The sequence below is a fragment of the Phyllobates terribilis genome, unplaced genomic scaffold (assembly GCF_046119375.1).
Source record: "Phyllobates terribilis strain yellow unplaced genomic scaffold, ASM4611937v1 Scaffold_14__1_contigs__length_39327217, whole genome shotgun sequence".
Taxonomy (NCBI): Eukaryota; Metazoa; Chordata; class Amphibia; order Anura; family Dendrobatidae; genus Phyllobates; species Phyllobates terribilis.
The window spans coordinates 35,869,026-35,893,213 of NW_027362774.1; the positions used below are offsets into that span (position 1 = coordinate 35,869,026).

At 53.7% G+C, this 24,188-nt stretch overlaps 1 protein-coding gene across 2 annotated transcripts in view; it reads left to right on the top strand.

Moving 5' to 3' along the window:
* Window positions 1–17,171, top strand: part of CRISPLD2 (cysteine rich secretory protein LCCL domain containing 2) — a 65,457-nt gene extending 48,286 nt beyond the window's left edge. For both annotated transcript variants that reach the window (XM_073659910.1, XM_073659909.1), the window contains exons 8-15: window positions 81–141; window positions 927–993; window positions 7,769–7,899; window positions 7,975–8,018; window positions 11,178–11,250; window positions 11,357–11,432; window positions 13,460–13,593; window positions 15,441–17,171. In XM_073659910.1, coding sequence (XP_073516011.1) covers window positions 81–141; window positions 927–993; window positions 7,769–7,899; window positions 7,975–8,018; window positions 11,178–11,250; window positions 11,357–11,432; window positions 13,460–13,593; window positions 15,441–15,495 — 641 coding nt within the window. In that variant the 3' untranslated portion in view covers window positions 15,496–17,171. The remainder of the gene's footprint in view (window positions 1–80; window positions 142–926; window positions 994–7,768; window positions 7,900–7,974; window positions 8,019–11,177; window positions 11,251–11,356; window positions 11,433–13,459; window positions 13,594–15,440) is intronic.
* The last annotated feature ends 7,017 nt before the right edge of the window (window positions 17,172–24,188 follow it).

A 24,188-nucleotide genomic window follows, 5' to 3' on the forward strand; every position in this document is an offset into this window, starting at 1 on the left:
ACTGGAGACTGGCGGTGACCTCTCTGAGAAAGCGGTGCTATCAGTTAATTGATTTCTATTTTTTTATTTTTTTTTTTTAGCTCAAGTCATCAAATGTGAGACCCGAATGAGGGACAAGTGTAAGGGATCCACCTGTAACAGGTGCGCGCTCTCTCTGTAATCCGCTTTTGTGTGATATTTTTGTACATTGCTGTGCAGGGGAGCTGCGGTTCACACTTCAGCACCTGCAGCTTCTGATACTTTTGCGGTTTTGTGCTCTGGCTGGAGGAGGGGGATGCAGCTGCAGCTCTCTGTGTCTGCAGCTATAGGAGGAAACATCTGATTGGCTCAGTGAACACAGCGCTGACATCACACTGGGAAGAGCCCGCCCACTCAGCAGGCACTGCGGGAGCAGGGAGATCCCGCGCACCTGCAGCAGGTTCCTCTCCCCTCTGCAGTGAGATCGCAGTGGTGCAGGGGAGTGTAATCTTCTGGGGCTGGAGGAGACGCCCTGCCCTGTGCCTGGGAGGTTTCTTTCCTGTGTGAACTGTCGGATTTACACTGAACGCAGGATTTTTGTCTACATGCGGAGGCTCCAGATCCTCCACTTACAGGTCACTTAAAGGGGAACTCCGGGCAGTCGTGTCTCCGTCTCTGGACCTTCTGCTGTGTCTCCGCCCTCGAACCTCAGGATTTAGGAGCAGATTGAATTAACCCCTCCCACTTGCCACATCAGAGTTGGCTGCAGTTGGATCTCAGTCCTGAAGCTCCTCCCATTTTCTGTGCAGGGAGTGTACAAGACAGAAACAGCAAGAGCAGAATACCTGAGAACGCGAGCAGATGTCACATGTTATTTCAGTTCACCATGTCCTGCATGCTGATGTTCTCCCAGATCGGTGACCGGTGATGCTCTGGTGGATTTCTCTTACGGTTTTTATTGGTTCCAGGTATTTCTGTCCGGCCGGATGCGCCAGTAAGAAGGTGAAGATCTTTGGGACCCTTTTCTATGAAAGCGTAAGTGTCGCCTGGAGATTATATTATACTAGATATTGAACCCGTTCTATCCCGGGTGGCTAGAATTCTTATCGGTATATGTTCCCCCATTCTGGTCCCCAATCCTGGTATATGCTCCCCTATCCTGGTATATGCTCCCCCATCCTGGTGTATGCTCCCCCATCCTGGTATATGCTCCCTCATCCTGGTATATGCTCCCTCATCCTGGTCCCCCATCCTGGTATATGCTCCCCCATCCTGGTCCCCCATACTGGTATATGTTCCCGCATCCTGGTATATGCTCCCCCATCCTGGTATATGCTCCTCCATCCTGGTATATGCTCCCCCATCCTGGTTCCCCATCCTGGTATATGCTCCCCCATCCTGGTGTATGCTCCCCCATCCTAGTATATGCTCCCTCATCCTGGTCCCCCATCCTGGTATATGCTCCCCCATCCTGGTATATGCTCCCCCATCCTGGTCCCCCATACTGGTATATGTTCCCGCATCCTGGTATATGCTCCTCCATCCTGGTATATGCTCCCCCATCCTGGTCCCCCATCCTGGTATATGCTCCCCCATCCTGGTCCCCCATCCTGGTATATGTTCCCCCATCCTGGTATATGCTCCCCCATCCTGGTCCCCCATCCTGGTATATGTTCCCCCATCCTGGTATATGCTCCTCCATCCTGGTCCCCCATCCTGGTATATGTTCCCCCATCCTGGTATATGTTCCCCCATCTTGGTATATGCTCCCCCATCCTGGTATATGTTCCCCCATCCTGGTATATGCTCCCCTACAGGGCCAGCTCCAGGTTTTTGTGGGCCCTGGGCGAAAGAGTCTCAGTGGCCCCTTTAGCACATACCATGATTCATGATGCAGAGATACCGCAGAGAAATATAAGTATACAACACAGGGCCCAGCCTGCCACCTCATCCTTCACATATGCAAACATGCGCACACACACAGTATGCAGACAAGCACGCACACACAGTACGCAGACAAGCACGCACACACAGTACGCAGACAAGCACGCACACACACACAGTACGCACATGCACACACAGTACACAGACACACACACAATACGCAGACACGCACACACACAATACGCAGACACGCACACACACAATACGCAGACACGCACACACACAATACGCAGACACACACACACAATACGCAGACACGCACACAATACGCAGACACACACACACAATACGCAGACACGCACACAATACGCAGATACGCACACACACAATACGCAGACACGCACAATATGCAGACACACACACAATACGCAGACATGCACACAATACGCAGACACGCACACACACAATACGCAGACACGCACACACACAATACGCAGACACACACACACAATATGCAGACACGCACACAATACGCAGACACGCACACACACAATACGCAGACACGCACACACACAATACGCAGACACGCACACACACAATACGCAGACACGCACACACACAATACGCAGACACACACACAATACGCAGACACACACACACAATACGCAGACACGCACACAATACGCAGACACACACACAATACGCAGACACGCACACAATACGCAGATACGCACACACACAATACGCAGACACGCACAATATGCAGACACACACACAATACGCAGACATGCACACAATACGCAGACACGCACACACACAATACGCAGACACACACACACAATACGCAGACACGCACACACACAATACGCAGACACGCACACACACAATACGCAGACACGCACACACACACACAATACGCAGACACGCACACAATACGCAGACACGCACACAATACGCAGACACGCACACACACAATACGCAGACACGCACACAATACGCAGACACGCACGCACACAATACGCAGACACGCACGCACACAATACGCAGACACGCACGCACACAATACGCAGACACGCACGCACACAATACGCAGACACGCACGCACACAATACGCAGACACGCACGCACACAATACGCAGACACGCACGCACACAATACGCAGACACGCACAATATGCAGACACACACACAATACGCAGATACGCACACACACAATACGCAGACACGCACAATATGCAGACACACACACAATACGCAGACATGCACACAATACGCAGACACGCACACACACAATACGCAGACACACACACACAATACGCAGACACGCACACAATACGCAGACACGCACGCACACAATACGCAGACACGCACACACACAATACGCAGACACGCACACACACAATACGCAGACACGCACACACACAATACGCAGACACGCACACACACAATACGCAGACACGCACACACACAATACGCAGACACGCACACACACAATACGCAGACACGCACACAATACGCAGACACACACACACACAATACGCAGACACGCACACAATACGCAGATACGCACACACACAATACGCAGACACGCACAATATGCAGACACACACACAATACGCAGACATGCACACAATACGCAGACACGCACACACACAATACGCAGACACGCACACACACAATACGCAGACACACACACACACAGTACGCAGACACACACACACAATACGCAGACACGCACACACACAATACGCAGACACGCACACACACAATACGCAGACACGCACACACACACACAATACGCAGACACGCACACAATACGCAGACACGCACACACACAATACGCAGACACGCACACACAATACGCAGACACGCACACACACAATACGCAGACACGCACACAATACGCAGACACGCACACACACAATACGCAGACACACACACACAATACGCAGACACGCACACACACAATACGCAGACACGCACACAATACGCAGACACGCACACACACAATACGCAGACACGCACACAATACGCAGACACACACACAATACGCACACGCACGCACACAATACGCAGACACGCACGCACACAATACGCAGACACGCACGCACACAATACGCAGACACGCACGCACACAATACGCAGACACGCACGCACACAATACGCAGACACGCACGCACACAATACGCAGACACGCACGCACACAATACGCAGACACGCACGCACACAATACGCAGACACGCACACACAGTGCACAGACATGCGCATGCACACGGTATGCAGGCATGCACACACACACACATGAACATGGTACACAGATATACACACAATACGCAGACACGCACAGATACATACACATACAAATTTGAACACGTTCTTAAAAACACATATAAAACGGACATAAATATATATACACAGACATTCACATCATGCATGCACACACACATAAGAAATATTTTTTATATGGGGATTGGGGAAGCTCGCTCACCTGCCCCCGGCCTGTGTCCCGTCCAGCTCCTCAGTCATGTGGCAGTGCAGGGCCTCAGGCGTGTCACATGGCCCTGGACCATCAGGGGGCCCACTCGCCGTCAGGGCCCAGGCCGCTTCCACGGCATCTGTGCAGGGCCGCCGGTGCTGTTCAAGCCCTGCTTTGCTACATGCAGCAGCAGCAGTGTGCGGTCATTGTGCTGCTGCTCCACCAATCAGGCCCAGTGCTGTCACTTTCCAGACATGGCCGCGCGCTGTGCGGCTGTGTCTGGTAGTAATGACGCAGCAGGTGCGACACACAAGCACAATTAAAGGCGCAGTGTCGCCCCTACGTGTCATTACTACCAGACACAGCCGCACTGCACACAGCGTGCGGCCATGTCTTGAAAGTGACAGCACTGGGCCTGATTGGTGGAGCAGCAGCACAATGACCGCACACTGCTGCTGCATGTAGCAGAGCAGGGCTTGAACAGCACCGGCGGCCCTGCACAGATGCCGGGGAAGCAGCCCGGGCCCCGATAACGAGTGGGCCCCCCTGATGGTCCAGGGCCCTGCACTTGCACGGGTACGCTGGGTGCTGACGCCGGCCCTGCTCCCCCATCCTGCTCCCCCATCCTGCTCCCCCATCCTGGTCCCCCATCCTGGTATATGTTCCCGCATCCTGGTATATGCTCCTCCATCCTGGTCCCCTATTGTGGTATATGTTCCCCCATCCTGGTCCCCTATCGTGGTCTATGCCCCACATCCTGGTATATGCTCCTCCATCCTGGTCCCCCATCCTGGTATATGTTCCCCTATCGTGGTATATGTTCCCCCATCCTGGTCCCCTATCTTGGTATATGCCCCCCCATCCTGGTCCCCCATCCTGTTATGTGCTCCCCCATCCTAGTCCATGCTCCCCCATCCTGGTATATGCTCCCCTATCCTGGTATATGCTCCCCCATCTTGGTATATGCTCCCCTATCCTGCTCCACCATCTTGGTATATGCTCTCTCCCCATCCTGGTATATACTCCTCCATCCTGGTATATGTTCCCCTATCCTGGTATATGCTCTCTCCCCATCCTGGTATATACTCCCCCATCCTGGTATATGCTCCCCTATCCTGCTCCACCATCCTGGTATATGCTCTCCCATCCTGGTCCCCTATCCTTGTATATGCTCTCCCATCCTGGTCCCCCATCCTGTTATGTGCTCCCCCATTCTGGTCCATGTTCCCCCTTCCATCCATCCATAAAAAAAAAAAATACACTCCTCACCTTTCCACCGCCCCCCTGCAGCGCTTCGCCTGTGTCATTTTACTAAAATGGCACCGGAATCAGCACCTGTGCATAGCGCAATATCCGGCGCTATTTTATTGGACACAAATGTGCACAGTGTATTCAACAAAATGGCGCCGGAGTATTCGCATACCGCACTGTCTGGCGCCATTTTGTCTAAGACACTATGCAAATTTGTCTTCACTAAAATGGCGCCGGATATTGGCCTATGGCCCGAACAGCGCCACACTCCTCCCTGGCTTAAACAGGTCTGTCTTTATGGCGCAGGACATCGCGGTATGCGTTCAATGCCTACGTATACCGCAATCTCCGGCACCACACTCCTCTTACCTGTCTGAGATGTGGATGTGTCTTTCTGTCTGCGGCCGGACTGGGCAGGCGCATTGCGCAGTCTATAGAGGCTTCGGATAAAAGGACGCATCCCTGATTATAGATAGGAGGCCCAGCAGCGGCCGTGGGTCCCTGAGATGCAGAAGGGGCCCCACAGGGCTCAAGTTCACCTCCCTGACCACGAACTGTGCAGGTATATAGGGGCCCTCAGTATCAGAACTAAGTCATAGCTCCTCTCCACCAAGACAAGGGGTGAATAGGCAGCGGTTTAGAGTTGTGATGGAGGAACCATACTCCCAGGGCTCACAACATGCTTCTCCGTGCCCCCATACTTCTGCCTATGCCTCTTCTCTTTCTTTGCTTCTCCCCTTTTGTTGCCCCTACCATTTCATCCCCCCTCACTTTCTTTGCCCCTCCCTTTTCATTACCCCTCCCCTTTCTTTGCCCCTCCCTTTACCCCTCCCCTTTCTTTGCCCCTCCCCTTATCCCTCCCCTTTCTTTGCCCCTCCCTTTATCCCTCCCCTTTCTTTGCCCCTCCCTTTATCCCTCCCCTTTCTTTGCCCCTCCCTTTATCCCCCCTTGCTTTGCCCCTCCCTTTATCCCTCCCCTTGCTTTGCCCCTCCCTTTATCCCTCCCCTTTCTTTGCCCCTCCCTTTATCCCTCCCCTTTCTTTGCCCCTCCCTTTATCCCTCCCCTTTCTTTGCCCCTCCCTTTATCCCTCCCCTTTCTTTGCCCCTCCCTTTATCCCTCCCCTTTCTTTGCCTCTCCCTTTATCCCTCCCCTTTCTTTGCCCCTCCCTTTATCCCTCCCCTTTCTTTGCCTCTCCCTTTATCCGTCCCCTTTCTTTGCCCCTCCCTTTATCCCCCCCTTGCTTTGCCCCTCCCTTTATCCCTCCCCTTTCTTTGCCCCTCCCTTTATCCCTCCCCTTTCTTTGCCCCTCCCTTTATCCCTCCCCTTTCTTTGCCCCTCCCCTTCTTTCTATGCTACTCCTTTTCCTTTGCCCCTCCTGTTTTCTCTCTTCAATGCTCCTCACCTTAATTTTTACCACTCCTTCCAGTTTCCCTTTTCCTTCTATTTTCTTCCCTTCCTGTCTTTCTGCCCCTTCCCTTTTTCTCTGACTTTCCCATTTTTTGCCTTCCTTCATGTCTCTGCCACTCCCCTTCCGGCCTAGGCTCCTCCCCTTTTTTTGCTCCTTCCTCTCCCTGTCTCTGCTCTACCATTCCTCTTACTGCTCCTCCTCTTCCCGTCTCTGATGCTCCGTTTCCTCTGCTCCTCCCCTTCCTATTCTTTTCCCCTTCTCTCTCTGCATCTTACTCTTCCTGTCTATTCTCCTCCCCTTCCTGTGTCTGTGCATTGCTCAACCTGTCTTTTCCCCTCCCCTTCCTGTTTATGCTCCTCCCCTTCCTGTATATGCCCCTCCCTTTTCTGTATATGCCCCTCCCCTTCCTACACATGCTCCTCTCCTTCCTACACATGCTCCTCTCTTTCCTGTGTATATGTCCCCTTCCTACATATGCTCCTCCCCTTTCTAGATATATGGCCCCCTTCCTACATGTGCTCCTCCCTTTCATATGTATGTGCTCCTCCCCTTCCTACACATGCCCCTCCCCTTTCCTATACATGCCCCTTCCCTTTCCTACACATGCTCCTCCCTTTCATATGTATGTGCTCCTCCCCTTCCTACACATGCCCCTCCCCTTTCCTATACATGTCCCTCCCCTTTCCTACACATGCTCCTCCCTTTCATATGTATATGCTCCTCCCCTTCCTACATATGCCCCTCCCCTTTCCCGGTTCACACATCTCACTGGTGCGGTTTCCTCTCCTCTAGATGTCCAGCCTATGCAGAGCGGCCATACATTATGGGGTCATCGATAACAATGGCGGCCTGGTGGACATCACCCGGAAAGGGCGACTGCAGTTCTTTGTGAAGTCCACCCGGAACGGCGTGGAGTCTCTGAGGTAAAATGGCGCATTATGTGTCCGACTGTGAAATCCCAGAATCCCAGAAGCTGACGATCCCTTTATCTCCCTCAGTAAATTCAAGCCAGGAAATTCATTCATGGTGTCGAAGGTGACAGGTGAGATCTGCGGGGCGGGGTATATAGAGCGCATGGGGGGTATATAGAGCGCACGGGGGGTATATAGAGCGCACGGGGGGTATATAGAGCCCACGGGGGGTATATAGAGCACACGGGGGGTATATAGAGCGCACAGGGGGGTATATAGAGCGCATGGGGGGTATATAGAGCGCACGGGGGGTATATAGAGCGCACAGGGGTATATAGAGCACACGGGGGGTATATAGAGCGCACAGGGGGGTATATAGAGCGCATGGGGGGTATATAGAGCGCACGGGGGGTATATAGAGCGCACAGGGGTATATAGAGCACACGGGGGGTATATAGAGCGCACAGGGGGGTATATAGAGCGCACGGGGGTATATAGAGCGCACGGGGGGTATATAGAGCGCACGGGGGTATATAGAGCGCACAGGGGGTATATAGAGCGCACAGGGGGGTATATAGAGCGCATGGGGGGTATATAGAGCGCACGGGGGGTATATAGAGCGCACGGGGGGTATATAGAGCCCACGGGGGGTATATAGAGCACACGGGGGGTATATAGAGCGCACAGGGGGGTATATAGAGCGCATGGGGGGTATATAGAGCGCACGGGGGGTATATAGAGCGCACAGGGGTATATAGAGCACACGGGGGGTATATAGAGCGCACAGGGGGGTATATAGAGCGCATGGGGGGTATATAGAGCGCACGGGGGGTATATAGAGCGCACAGGGGTATATAGAGCACACGGGGGGTATATAGAGCGCACAGGGGGGTATATAGAGCGCACGGGGGTATATAGAGCGCACGGGGGGTATATAGAGCGCACGGGGGTATATAGAGCGCACAGGGGGTATATAGAGCACACGGGGGGTATATAGAGCGCACAGGGGGGTATATAGAGCACACGGGGGGGTATATAGAGCGCACGGGGGTATATAGAGCGCACGGGGGGTATATAGAGCGCACGGGGGGTATATAGAGCGCACGGGGGGTATATAGAGCACACGGGGGGTATATAGAGCGCACAGGGGGGTATATAGAGCGCACAGGGGGGTATATAGAGCGCACAGGGGGGTATATAGAGCGCACGGGGGGTATATAGAGCGCACGGGGGGTATATAGAGCACACGGGGGTATATAGAGCACACGGCGGGTATATAGAGCGCACAGGGGGGTATATAGAGCGCACGGGGGTATATAGAGCGCATGGGGGGTATATAGAGCGCACGGGGGTATATAGAGCGCACAGGGGGGTATATAGAGCGCACAGGGGGGTATATAGAGCGCACGGGGGTATATAGAGCGCACGGGGGGTATATAGAGCGCACAGGGGGGTATATAGAGCGCACGGGGGTATATAGAGCGCACGGGGGTATATAGAGCGCATGGGGGGTATATAGAGCGCACGGGGGGTATATAGAGCGCAGGGGGGTATATAGAGCGCAGGGGGGTATATAGAGCGCACGGGGGGTATATAGAGCGCACGGGGGTATATAGAGCACACGGGGGGTATATAGAGCGCACGGGAGTATATAGAGCGCACGGGGGGTATACAGAGCGCACGGGAGTATATAGAGCGCACTGGGGTATATAGAGCGCACGGGGGTATATAGAGCGCACGGGGGGTATATAGAGCACACGGGGGGTATATAGAGCACACGGGGGTATATAGAGCGCACGGGGGGTATATAGAGCGCACGGGGGGGTATGTAGAGCGCGGGGTGGGTATATAGAGCGCTCGGGGGTATATAGAGCGCACGGGGGTATATAGAGTGCACGGGGGTATATAGAGCGCATGGGGGGTGTATATGGGGGTATATAGAGCGCACGGGGGAGTATATGGGGGTATATAGAGCGCATGGGGGGTTATATGGAGGTATATAGAGCGCACGGGGGGTATATATGGGGGTATATAGAGCGCACAGGGGGTATATGGGGGTATATAGAGCGCACGGGGGGTATATATGGGGGTATATAGAGCGCATGGGGGGGTATATGGGGGTATATGCAGGTGTATAAAGGTTATAGGGGGATATATAATGTGAGTGGGGTATATTACCTTCTGTACATGTTATGTGTGTGGGGGGCATATTATATGTATGGAGTACATTTCGGTATATGACGTGTTTGGGGGACATATTGGGGTATGTAATGTGTTTTGGGGGGTATATTGAGGTATGTAATGTGTATGGGGGTATATTGGGGTATGTAATGTGTATGGGGAGCATATGATGTGTTTGGTGGGTATATTGGGGTATATGATGTGTTTGGGGGGGTATATTGGGGTATATGGCGTGTTTGGGGGGGTATATTGGGGTATATGATGTGTTTGGGGGGTATATTGGGGTGTATATTGGGGTATATGATGTGTTTGGGGGGGTATATTGGGGTATGTAATGTGTTTGGGGGGGTATATTGAGGTATGTAATGTGTATGGGGAGCATATGATGTGTTTGGTGGGTATATTGGGGTATATGATGTGTTTGGGGAGGTATATTGGGGTATATGGCGTGTTTGGGGGGGTATATTGGGGTATATGATGTGTTTGGGGGGTATATTGGGGTATATGATGTGTTTGGGGGGGTATATTGAGGTATGTAATGTGTATGGGGAGCATATGATGTGTTTGGTGGGTATATTGGGGTATATGATGTGTTTGGGGGGGTATATTGGGGTATGTAATGTGTTTGGGGGGGTATATTGAGGTATGTAATGTGTATGGGGAGCATATGATGTGTTTGGTGGGTATATTGGGGTATATGATGTGTTTGGGGAGGTATATTGGGGTATATGGCGTGTTTGGGGGGGTATATTGGGGTATATGATGTGTTTGGGGGTATATTGGGGTATATGATGTGTTTGGGGGGGTATATTGGGGTATGTAATGTATTTGGGGGGGTATATTGAGGTATGTAATGTGTATGGGGAGCATATGATGTGTTTGGTGGGTATATTGGGGTATATGATGTGTTTGGGGAGGTATATTGGGGTATATGGCGTGTTTGGGGGGGTATATTGGGGTATATGATGTGTTTGGGGGGTATATTGGGGTATATGATGTGTTTGGGGGGCATATTGGGGTATGGCATGTGTGGGGGTATACGGCGCAGTCCTCCAGGCCATGTGGCGGTATTATGGCCGCATAGATCTAATGTCTCGCTCCTTCCTCAGTGCAGACCATTGACTGTTACTCCTCGGTGGCGGAGATTTGCCCGTATGAGAAGCCGGGGAAGCACTGCCCCAGGTACATACCGGAGTGAACCGGGGGAGGGTGATGTGGGGACGTGGTGGGAGATGGTCTATGTCTCTGTCTTTGAGCCCCGGTATTAACCATTTCACCCCCTGCACAGGTTCTCCTGCCCCGGCCGCTGTAAGGACGAGCCCTCGCACTGGGCGCCCGTCATCGGCTCCAGCATTTACGCAGATGTAAGTAGTGTCTGTAACATGGGCGTCATGTGGGCGGGCGATGCCCGCGCGCTATGTGACCCGGCTGGGCATTCTTCAGATTATTCAGCGCCTGTCGGTGACTGGCATCAGTGACCGGTCTGCCCCGCGGCCGCACCGGGGCCCACACACCGCGCTGCAGACAATGGCAGAGCATTCTGTACCGCCTGGGATACACTGGAAAGCTCCGGCATTGTGAGTGCAGCTCTGGATGTGACTGGAGTACAGATGTGACACCACCGGGGCCTGATGTATACGGAGCTCATGTGCGGCTGATCTGCAGGGCACACAATGGGGGGCCGCACCGATACACGTCTGGGGGGCCATCAGGAGTCCTGCAGCTCCAGCACATGCTGTGCTCTTGTGGCGCCTTACAATCAGGAGGATTGTCTATGTAACAAATCCTCAGCTGTGTATAGAAATTACATGCATGTGATCGGCACATTTTTTGGGCTCATGCGCTAGAAAACGGTAGAAACCTTCAGTCTGAGCTCAGTGCCGTTTACCACAGCGGCTGAGCACCAGCCCCGTCCCGGGTGTGTGGACACTGCTGTATATCAGGACCACAGCGGCCGAGCACCGGCCCCGTCCCGGGTGTGTGGACACTGCTGTATATCAGGACCACAGCGGCCGAGCACCGGCCCCGTCTCGGGTGTGTGGACACTGCTGTATATCAGGACCACAGCGGCCGAGCACCGGCCCCGTCCCTGGTGTATGGACACTGCTGTATATCAGGACCACAGCGACTGAGCACCGGCCCCGTCCCGGGTGTGTGGACACTGCTGTATATCAGGACCACAGCGGCCGAGCACCAGCCCCGTCCCGGGTGTGTGTACACTGCTGTATATCAGGACCACAACGGCCGAGCACCGGCCCCGTCCCGGGTGTGTGGACACTGCTGTATATCAGGACCACAGCGGCTGAGCACCAGCCCCGTCCCGGGTGTGTGGACACTGCTGTATATCAGGACCACAGCGGCCGAGCACCGGCCCCGTCCCGGGTGTGTGGACACTGCTGTATATCAGGACCACAGCGGCCAAGCACCGGCCCCGTCCCTGGTGTATGGACACTGCTGTATATCAGGACCGTCCCCGATGTGTGGACACTGCTGTATATCAGGACCGTCCCCGGTGTGTGGACACTGCTGTATATCAGGACTAGAGCAGAGGGTCCCACGACCTCATGGACCTCCTTCAAGAATCACTGACGCTTTCTTCCAAGCTCTGGAGACGGATATAGAGGCCGGAGAATGGCTCCCAGGACCGATGCCAGCGCCGACTGTTCCCATATACGGGCACCGAGCCTGTGTCAAGTGACAGCACAGTGCGCCAGGAGAACTCTGAGAAAGCAAAACCATGGCGTCACCCGCTAATATACACCAGCAATAGACTGTGTAACCGGCGGCGCTGACAACCAATCATCCAGGCTGGTTGTCAGCAGTGATAGATGAGGAGCTGGAGCTGTAGTACAAGGGGTGTGGTCTCCTGTCATATCAGTGATGTCATCACCAGGGGCGGAGTGTCCTATGATATCAGTGATGTCATCACCAGGGGCGGAGTGTCCTATGATATCAGTGATGTCATTACCAGGGGGTGGAGTGTCCTATGATATCAGTGATGTCATCACCAGGGGGCGGCGTGTCGTATGATATCAGTGATGTCACTAGCAGGGGCTGAGTGTCCTATTATATCAGTGATGTCATCACCACGGGGCGGCGTGTCCTATTATATCAGTGATGTCATCACCAGGGGTGGAGTGTCCTATGATATCAGTGATGTCACTAGCAGGGGCTGAGTGTCCTATTATATCAGTGATGTCATCACCACGGGGCGGCGTGTCCTATGATATCAGTGATGTCATCACCAGGGGCGGAGTGTCCTATGATATCAGTGATGTCATCACCACGGGGCGGCGTGTCCTATGATATCAGTGATGTCACTAGCAGGGGCGGGGTTATGGTCACATGTTCCTGTGTTGGTTGTCCGTGGTGACATCGTCTTCTCTTCCAGACGTCCAGCATTTGTCGGACGGCGGTGCACGCCGGTGTGATTAAGGACGAGTCTGGGGGATACGTGGACGTGATGCCCGTGGATAGGAAAAATCATTACATCGGCTCCAAGAAAAACGGGATCCACTCGGAAAGGTAATAACATTGTGAGGCTCGTGACCCGGGGCCTTAAAGGGAATGTCCAGTGTTATGTATACATGTGCCCTCTAGCTGCGGCCTCCTCGGATTGTCAGCCCGTGCCCCCTCGTTACTGTCCCCTGTGGTCTTTCACCTGTGGATCATACTCTTTCCCCCCAGGCAGCTGTGGGGTTAATTTCCCCATCAGACGCGGTGCTGACCTCCTGCCGCCATCATAGATCACTGCGCGGTGTCTCTGGCGCCAGATCACAAATCCAGACATAATTCAGGATAGCATTACCATTGTGTCATTGGAAAAGGGGGACGGAGCGTCCGCTCCAGGGTTGCCAGGCAGCGTCCGCTCCAGGGTTGCCAGGCAGCGTCCGCTCCAGGGTTGCCAGGCAGCGTCCGCTCCAGGGTTGCCAGGCAGCGTCCGCTCCAGGGTTGCCAGGCAGCGTCCGCTCCAGGGTTGCCAGGCAGCGTCCGCTCCAGGGTTGCCAGGCAGCGTCCCCTCCAGGGTTGCCAGGCAGCGTCCCCTCCAGGGTTGCCAGGCAGCGGCCCCTCCAGGGTTGCCAGGCAGCGTCCGCTCCAGGGTTGCCAGGCAGCGTCCGCTCCAGGGTTGCCAGGCAGCGTCCGCTCCAGGGTTGCCAGGCAGCGTCCGCTCCAGGGTTGCCAGGCAGCGTCCGCTCCAGGGTTGCCAGGCAGCGTCCGCTCCAGGGCTGCCAGGCAGCGGCCCCTCCAGGGCTGCCAGGCAGCGGCCCCTCCAGGGCCGCCAGGCAGCGGCCCCTCCAGGGTCGCCAGGCAGCGGCCCCTCCAGGGTCGCCAGGCAGCGGCCCCTCCAGGGTCGCCAGGCAGCGGCCCCTCCAGGGTCGCCAGGCAGCGGCCCCTCCAGGGTCGCCAGGCAGCGGCCCCTCCAGGGTCGCCAGGCAGCGTCCGCTCCAGGGTCGCCAGGCAGCGTCCGCTCCAGGGTCGCCAGGCAGCGTCCGCTCCAGGGTCGCCAGGCAGCGTCCGCTCCAGGGTCGCCAGGCAGCGTCCGCTCCAGGGTCGCCAGGCAGCGTCCGCTCCAGGGTCGCCAGGCAGCGTCCGCTCCAGTGTCGCCAGGCAGCGTCCCCTCCAGGGTTGCCAGGCAGCGGCCCCTCCAGGGTTGCCAGGCAGCGGCCCCTCCAGGGTCGCCAGGCAGCGGCCCCTCCAGGGTCGCCAGGCAGCGTCCGCTCCAGGGTTGCCAGGCAGCGTCCGCTCCAGGGTTGCCAGGCAGCGTCCGCTCCAGGGTTGCCAGGCAGCGGCCCCTCCAGGGCTGCCAGGCAGCGGCCCCTCCAGGGCTGCCAGGCAGCGGCCCCTCCAGGGTTGCCAGGCAGCGTCCGCTCCAGGGTTGCCAGGCAGCGTCCGCTCCAGGGTTGCCAGGCAGCGTCCGCTCCAGTGTTGCCAGGCAGCGTCCCCTCCAGGGTTGCCAGGCAGCGTCCCCTCCAGGGTTGCCAGGCAGCGGCCCCTCCAGGGTTGCCAGGCAGCGGCCCCTCCAGGGTTGCCAGGCAGTGTCCGCTCCAGGGTTGCCAGGCAGCGTCCGCTCCAGGGTTGCCAGGCAGCGTCCGCTCCAGGGTTGCCAGGCAGCGTCCGCTCCAGGGTTGCCAGGCAGCGGCCCCTCCAGGGCTGCCAGGCAGCGGCCCCTCCAGGGCTGCCAGGCAGCGGCCCCTCCAGGGTCGCCAGGCAGCGTCCGCTCCAGGGTCGCCAGGCAGCGTCCGCTCCAGGGTCGCCAGGCAGCGTCCCCTCCAGGGTCGCCAGGCAGCGGCCCCTCCAGGGTCGCCAGGCAGCTTTTCTGGAGGGACCTTTATGACTCTGAATCATTCTGACTCCGATTGTTTTGTGTTCAGCATTAGGAACCGTAAAGAAGGTAAAGCGTTCCGAGTATTTGCCGTGAAGCAATAACAAGGAGACCCGATCTGGTGGGACATTCCCGAAGATTGAGGAGGCCGAGCGTCCCCCCATCTTGTCTGCTTTTTGGAATCGGGTCACCCTATCAGCCACCTCCTGAATGTCGTCACCTCACTCCATTCTGAGGATTTGTATGGCGGCTGCCTCCGGAGCTGAACTCATCTGAGCTGGGGGAACAGTTATCAGTCGAGAACTAAACAAAGACTTGTGTCCAGCAGAAGCCCCCATAACTCAGCAGCGTGTGGGGTCACTAATAAGCCGACCCAAATCCTGCTGGAGAATTTCTGCTGAAATTTGGGTTCTGCGGGGGTGGGGCCATCAGGGGCGGGGCTGCTCCCACCACAATACCCCTCCCCCTTGGTCTTGTATATAGTTTCCTTTTGTATTGTCTTATGATCTTTGGTTTTTATACAGCAGTGCTGGCGCTTGTTATTTTATATGGGGGATACTCGCCCTCTATGTGTATATATATATATATTCGTGTATGTGCTGTGGACATTGTCAGGACCCCCCTCCTGCACATCATCAGCTCTGGGGGGCCACACAGGGTTGGGATTTCAATTATCAGGCGGCAGCTCCTGACTGCAACCATTATTATATATACAGTGATTGTACATAGGAATCGCTGCTCCGCACAATCCTCCTCCGGGGGGCAGTAGTAACAGACCCTCGTCCGCCCCCCCATGGATAATAAATATTTGGGCAGCGAGCCTGCTTCATACACAGAGTCTCCGCCGGCGTCTGACCCGGCCGATGTGTCCGGTCACAGAGTGATCCCGGTGTAACGAGGCGTCTGCTCCATTCACTGACAGGAGCGGGCGCTTTGTTCTCCATCATTGTCAGGGTCTCTATTAGAAGGTGGCGGGACTTCACATTACACAACAACACCGACCCTTTACACCAATACCACCCATCTGTTACATAGTGGATTTATAGGACCGACCCTTAATTATCCCTGAGCTAAAGCCTCTGTCCCCAGAGCTGAACTCTCACTGCACAGAAATCGCACAACAAATATTCCTGCATCTTATATCTCTAGTTTGTATCCGGAAACTGCATAATGTCTCCTCCAAACATTATGTAATACTAATATGTATGTGCAAAACTCCATAAGCAGGGGCGTCACCCTAGCAGCAGAATCGTGAGTGCAGCTCCGGAGTATAATACAGAATCAGGAGAAGTGGTATAATGTACGTACACAGTGACTGCACCAGCAACACAGTGAGTGCTTCTCCGGAGAATAACACAGGATGTAACTCAGGATCAGTAATACAATGTATACAATATATAGTGACTCCACCAGCAGAATAGTGAGTGCAGCTCTGGAGTATAATACAGGAGGTAACTCAGGATCAGTAATGTAATGTATGTACACAGTGACTGCACCAGCAGAATAGTGAGTGCAGCTCTGGAGTATAATACCGGATAAGTAATGTAATGTATGTACACAGTGACTCTGCTGATTATGGAGACAAAAGTTTAGCATTGTGTGAGTAAGACAGATACTAAATATTTAAAATCGGGGATCATTGTGACCAGTGATAAATGCTGAAGATTCCTAGGGGGTGCTTTTCTGATAAGTTTTGTACCTGGTGCTAAATTTATACCATACATGGGAGAACAGGAAGTTTTATATACACCTTTGTAATAAATATGTTGATGAAAATGAATTGTGATAGATTCCATTTGGCCTCCAGAGTATCCGCATAAAATCCGACACCCCGAACATCCTAAAAGGATCTATTATGAATAACTACTATAATACTGCTCCTATGTACAAGAATATAACTACTTTAATACTGCTCCTATGTACAAGAATATAACTACTATAATACTGCTCCTATGTACAAGAATATAACTACTATAATACTGCCCCTCTGTACAAGAATATAACTACTATAATACTGCCCCCTATGTACAAGAATATAACTACTATAATACTGCCCCTATGTATAAGAATATAACTACTATAATACTGCCCCTATGTACAAGAATATAACTACTATAATACTGTCCCTATGTACAAGAATATAACTACTATAATACTGCCCCCTATGTACAAGAATATAACTACTATAATACTGCCCCTATGTACAAGAATATAACTACTATAATACTGCTCCTATGTACAGGAATATAACTACTATAATACTGCCCCTATGTACAAGAATATAACTACTATAATACTGCTCCTATGTACAGGAATATAACTACTATAATACTGCCCCTATGTACAAGAATATAACTACTATAATACTGCTCCTATGTACAAGAATATAACTACTATAATACTGCCCCTATGTATAAGAATATAACTACTATAATACTGCCCCTATGTACAAGAATATAACTACTATAATACTGTCCCTATGTACAAGAATATAACTACTATAATACTGCCCCCTATGTACAAGAATATAACTACTATAATACTGCCCCCTATGTACAAGAATATAACTACTATAATACTGCCCCTATGTACAGGAATATAACTACTATAATACTGCCCCTGTGTACAAGAATATAACTACTATAATACTGCCCCCTATGTACAAGAATATAACTACTATAATACTGCCCCCTATGTACAAGAATATAACTACTATAATACTGCCCCTGTGTACAAGAATATAACTACTATAATACTGCCCCTATGTACAGGAATATAACTACTATAATACTGCCCCTATGTACAAGAATATAACTACTATAATACTGCTCCTATGTACAAGAATATAACTACTATAATACTGCTCCTATGTACAAGAATATAACTACTATAATACTGCCCCTATGTACAAGAATATAACTACTATAATACTGCTCCCTATGTACAAGAATATAACTACTATAATACTGCTCCTATGTACAAGAATATAACTACTATAATACTGCCCCCTATGTACAAGAATATAACTACTATAATACTGCTCCTATGTACAAGAATATAACTACTGTAACGGGTCTGGGAGGCGGAACCTCTGGGCTACTATACAAGGGAGCGGGTGGCGACCAGGCAGGCAGTCACAGCAGGTGACCGGGACAGTCTCTGGGTGTACGGGCAGGAGGTCACGGCAAGTGATCAGGGCAGTCTCTGGAAGAACGGGCTGGAGGTCACGGCAAGTGACCGGGGCAGTCTCTGGAAGAACGGGCTGGAGGTCACGGCAAGTGACCGGGGCAGTCTCTAGGTAAGGGGTAGGTACGACCTGTGATGGCTGAACCTCCAGGTAGGCTAGCAAGGCAGATGGAGGATGTGTGCTCCCAAGTGAGCAAGCGAGAGTCTCTGGAATAGTAGGTGGTCACAGCACGTGACAGCGGAGACTCCGGGCAGGCAAGCAGGCAGGTAGCGGAGAAGCGCTCCCAGGTGAGCGGGCAGGCTGGTAACAGGAAATCAGGCAGGATTAGGACAGCAAGCTGGCAGGAATCTGGCAGGTAACTGGCAACGGGACCTGAGGGCTGAAGCAGAGTAGAACGGTGCAACAACATTGCTCGGGCACCTCCATTTTGGAGGAGGTGCCTTATATATGGTGAAGTCCTCCGGCCATTGGCCGGGGACTCCTTAGGACGGCGCGCGCGGCCCCTTTAAGAGGGAGGGAGGGCGCGCGCGCGCGCCCTAAGCACAGTGGCCGGGAAGGAGCGCGCGCTGCCAGCAGAGCGGGAGAGGGACGCCGGGCACGGAGCAGAGCGGTGAGGGGAACAGCGTCCCTGCCTAGCAGAGGGCAGGGACGCCGGCGCTACAGTACCCCCCCCCTTTAGGCCCCCCCTTTTTTAGGCCAGATAGAAATTTAGCTAGGATGAGAGGGGCATGGATGTTCTCCCGGGGCTCCCACGTTCTCTCCTCAGGACCAAACCCCTTCCAATCTACCAGAAAAAAGGTCTTTCCTCTTACCCTTTTGGTGGCCAGAATGTTCTCTACCTCAAACTCGTCCTCAGCAGAAACCGGAGCAGGAGGCGTACCTGTAGACTTGGAAAAAGAGTTAAGCACCACGGGTTTGAGGAGAGATACATGGAAGGAGTTGAGGATCCGTAAGTTGGCCGGGAGTTTCAATTTATAGGCCACCGGGTTGATCTGACTGATGACCTCCAGAGGACCGATGAACCGAGGCCCTAACTTGTAAGAAGGTATCTTGAGTCGAACATATTTAGATGAGAGCCAGACTTTATCTCCGGGACGAAATTGTGGAGGATCCAGGCGTTTTTTGTCAGCGTGTCTTTTCATACGCTCGGATGACAGAAGGAGTGCGGACCGGGTACTCTCCCATATGGAGGAAAATTTGCTAACGAGAGATTCCGCAGCCGGGTTGTCCACAGAGGTGGAGACAGGAAAAGGAATCCGAGGATGCTGACCAAAGACTACAAAAAACGGGGATTTGGAGGAGGATTCGCTCTCGTGATTATTATAAGAGAACTCGGCCCATGGTAGGAGATCCACCCAGATCAGAATGGTGGGCATTAACGAAGTGCCGGAGGTAACTGGTCAGGTTCTGATTGATCCGCTCCACTTGACCATTGGACTGTGGGTGGTAAGCGGAAGAGAAGTCCAGGGTGACGTCTAGCAGTTTACAAGTGGCTCTCCAGAAACGTGAGGTGAACTGTACCCCACGATCCGACACGATGTGGAGGGGCAGGCCATGAAGACGGAAGATGTGGCGGATAAAGTCTTTAGCCAGCTCGGGTGCAGACGGGAGGCCAGGCAGGGGAATAAAGTGAGCCATCTTGGAAAAGCGGTCAGCGACCACCCAAATGACCGTACAACCGGCAGAGACGGGGAGATCAGTTATAAAGTCCATTGCTATATGCTGCCAGGGGGCGGCAGGTACAGGAAGCGGAAGGAGGCGTCCGGCTGGCAGATGTCTCGGGACTTTGTTGCGGGCGCAGGACACACAGGCAGAAACAAAGTCTATTATGTCCTTGTGCAGGGTAGGCCACCAATAGTGCCGGGCAATAAGCTGGAGGGTCTTTTTCTGACCGGCGTGGCCAGCTAGTTTAGACGAATGGCCCCAGTGTAGGATCTTCTCCCGATCAGGTACCGATACGAACGTCTTACCGGGAGGGAGACGATTTAGACTCACGGGAGCCACCTGCATTACTCTGGCGGGATCGATGATATGTTTAGGTTCTTCCTCGAGATCGGACACCAGAAAGGATCGGGACAAGGCGTCTGCTTTGACGTTTTTGTCAGCCGGGCGAAAATGAAGAACAAAATCAAAGCGAGCAAAAAACAAGGACCACCGGGCTTGGCGCGGGTTAAGTCTCTGGGCATGCTGGAGGTAAGCCAAGTTCTTGTGGTCAGTGTAAATTATTACCGGATGAAGAGCCCCCTCGAGTAGGTAACGCCACTCCTCCAACGCCAGCTTGATGGCCAATAACTCTCGGTCTCCTATGGAATAGTTGCGCTCAGAAGAGGAGAAGAGTTTGGAGAAGAAGCCACAAGTTACCATTCTCCCGGAAGATGATTTTTGAGTAAGTACCGCTCCGGCTCCAGAGGAGGAGGCGTCAACTTCCAGGAAGAACTGCTTGTTGCCGTCCGGGCGATGCAGCACCGGGGCGGAAGAGAAGGCCTGTTTTAGGGAAAGAAAGGCCTCCTCTGCTTCGGGCGGCCATTCTCTGGGATTAGTACCCTTACGGGTGAGCGCGGAAATTGGGGCAGTCCGGGAAGAGAAGTGCGGGATGAAGAGGCGGTAATAGTTGGCGAAGCCCAGGAACCGTTGAATAGCCTTCAACCCCTCTGGTCGGGGCCATTTCTCGATGGCAGACAGTTTCTCAGGATCCATTTGTAGGCTGGTCTGAGAGATAATGTAGCCCAGAAACGGAAGCGAGGTCTGCTCAAAGAGGCACTTCTCATATTTAGCGTAGAGATGGTTCTGCCTGAGCCTGAGCAGGACCTGATGAACATCCCTCCGGTGAGTCTGGAGATCCGGAGAGAAGACCAAGATGTCGTCCAGGTACACCACTACGCAGGAGTAGAGAAGGTCCCGGAAGATGTCATTGACCAACTCTTGAAAGACGGCAGGAGCGTTACAGAGGCCAAAGGGCATTACCAGATATTCATAGTGACCGTCCCGGGTGTTGAATGCCGTCTTCCATTCATCCCCCTGACGGATACGGACCAGGTTGTACGCCCCACGGAGGTCCAGTTTGGTGAAGATTCTAGCCCCCCTCAGACGATCAAATAACTCCGGAATGAGCGGAAGGGGGTACTTATTCTTCACCGTGATCTGGTTAAGGCCTCTATAGTCTATACAGGGACGGAGAGAGCCCTCCTTCTTTTTGACGAAAAAGAAGCCTGCTCCCGCCGGGGAGGTAGATTTCCGGATGAATCCCCTGGCCAGATTCTCCTCAATATATTCGGACATCGACCGGGTCTCAGCAGCGGATAATGGATAAATACGCCCACGGGGAGGAGAAGTACCAGGTAACAGGTCGATAGGGCAGTCGTATGGTCTATGAGGGGGTAGTGTCTCTGCCTCCTTTTTATTAAAGACATCAGCATAAGACCAATAAGGAATCGGAAGTCCAGGTAGATTAGCTGGGGTAGGAGAAGGACGGACGGGATGAACGGGAACCAGACAGGTCTTATGGCAGCCCTGTCCCCAGCGAAGGACTTCTCCGGTCTGCCAGTCAAGAACGGGTGCATGTTTCTGGAGCCAAGGTAGACCTAGCAAGACGGCGTGAGAGAGTCCAGGCAGAACATGGAAGGAGATACTTTCAGAATGCAGCATTCCCACCTGCAGAGTAATGGATTCGGTGATGAGTTGGATGGGGCGTGGTAAGAGCACCCCATCCACGGCAGCAACAGACAAGGGTACAGCCAGAGGTTTGGTGGGGATGCGGTATTTCTCTACCAGGGACTGTGAAATAAGATTCCCGGCTGCTCCAGAGTCCAGTTGGGCTAGTTCGAAATAACGGTTCTCCCCGTAGACGATTGAAACTGACAACAGCAGGGATGGAGAGGATTTATTCTTGTCTAGGTGGACCTCTCTGAGCGAACCTAGACACAGGCGTTTCCCGACCTCTCCGGGCAGGTACGGATCCGGTGCTCCTTACTGCCACAGTAGAAGCAGGTCCCCTCGGCACGGCGTAAGTCCTGACGGGTCTTGACCATCTTGGTCTGGTCGACCTGCATAGGCTCAGGAGAGTGTACCTGGTTAGAGACAGAAGGAGTGACGGGTTTCTGAAAAGTAGGAGCTAGACGTGGTAACCTCCTCTCACGGGTGACCTCTCTGGCACGCTCCTGGAACCGTAGGTCAATCCGGGTGGCAAGAGTTATTAAGTCATCGAGAGTGGTAGGAATGTCCCGACCGGCAAGTTCATCTTTAATACGGCCGGACAGACCCTCCCAGAAGATGGAAACCAGAGCGTCGTTATCCCAGGCCAGCTCCGAGGCAAGGGTACGGAACCGTATGGCATATTGGCCCACGGTGAGACTTTCCTGACGGAGGCGTAGCAACGATGATGCGGATGAGGTCTTCCGTCCGGGTTCGTCGAAGACTTTCCGGAAAGCCGTGAGAAAAGCAGGCAAGTTGGACACCAGGGGGTCTCCTCTCTCCCATAGAGGATTTAGCCAGGCCAGGGCCTCCCCGGTGAGATGGGACATGATGAATGCAATTTTGGCTCGGTCGGAGTTAAACTGGTGGGACAATAGTTCAAAGTGCAGGGTGCACTGATTTATGAAGCCCCGAGCCTGGGCTGAGTCGCCTCCGAAGCGAGGAGGTGCAGAAAGCCGAGGTCCGGGGTAGGATATCATGGTGTTAGTGAACAGCGGAGCTGCCGGATTGCGAGACATGGCACTGGCGGTGGTTGTTGGTGGAACAGTCAGAGTGTCCAGGCGAGTATTGACATTCCGCAGGTGACCCAGGATGGACTCCTGTTGGGACCTTTGACGGGACAGTTCATGACACAGGTCCGAGAGCGAGGGAGCTTGGGTGCCACCGGGTTCCATGGCCCGAGCAAACTGTAACGGGTCTGGGAGGCGGAACCTCTGGGCTACTATACAAGGGAGCGGTCCTTGTAAGGGAGCGGGTGGCGACCAGGCAGGCAGTCACAGCAGGTGACCGGGACAGTCTCTGGGTGTACGGGCAGGAGGTCACAGCAAGTGACCGGGGCAGTCTCTAGGTAAAGGGTAGGTACGACCTGTGATGGCTGAACCTCCAGGTAGGCTAGCAAGGCAGATGGAGGATGTGTGCTCCCAGGTGAGCAAGCGAGAGTCTCTGGAATAGCAGGTGGTCACAGCACGTGACGGCGGAGCCTCCAGGTAGGCTAGCAGGCAGGTAGCGGAGAAGCGCTCCCAGGTGAGCGGGCAAGAGTCTGGAATAGCTGGTGGTCACAGCACGTGACAGCGGAGCCTCCGGGCAGGCAAGCAGGCAGGTAGCGGAGAAGCGCTCCCAGGTGAGCGGGCAAGCTGGTCCATAGACAGACTGACCGGAGTTGTAAGGCAGACCGTCGGACCTCAGGCAAGCAGGCAGGTGGCTGATGTGCGCTCCCAGGTGTGCGGGCAAGTTGGTCCTTAGACAGACTGACTGGAGTTGTAAGGCAGACCGTCGGACCTCAGGCAGGCAGGCAGGTAACAGGAAATCAGGCAGGATTAGGACAGCAAGCTGGCAGGAATCTGGCAGGTAACTGGCAGGTAACTGGCAACGGGACCTGAGGGCTGAAGCAGAGTAGAACGGTGCAACAACATTGCTCGG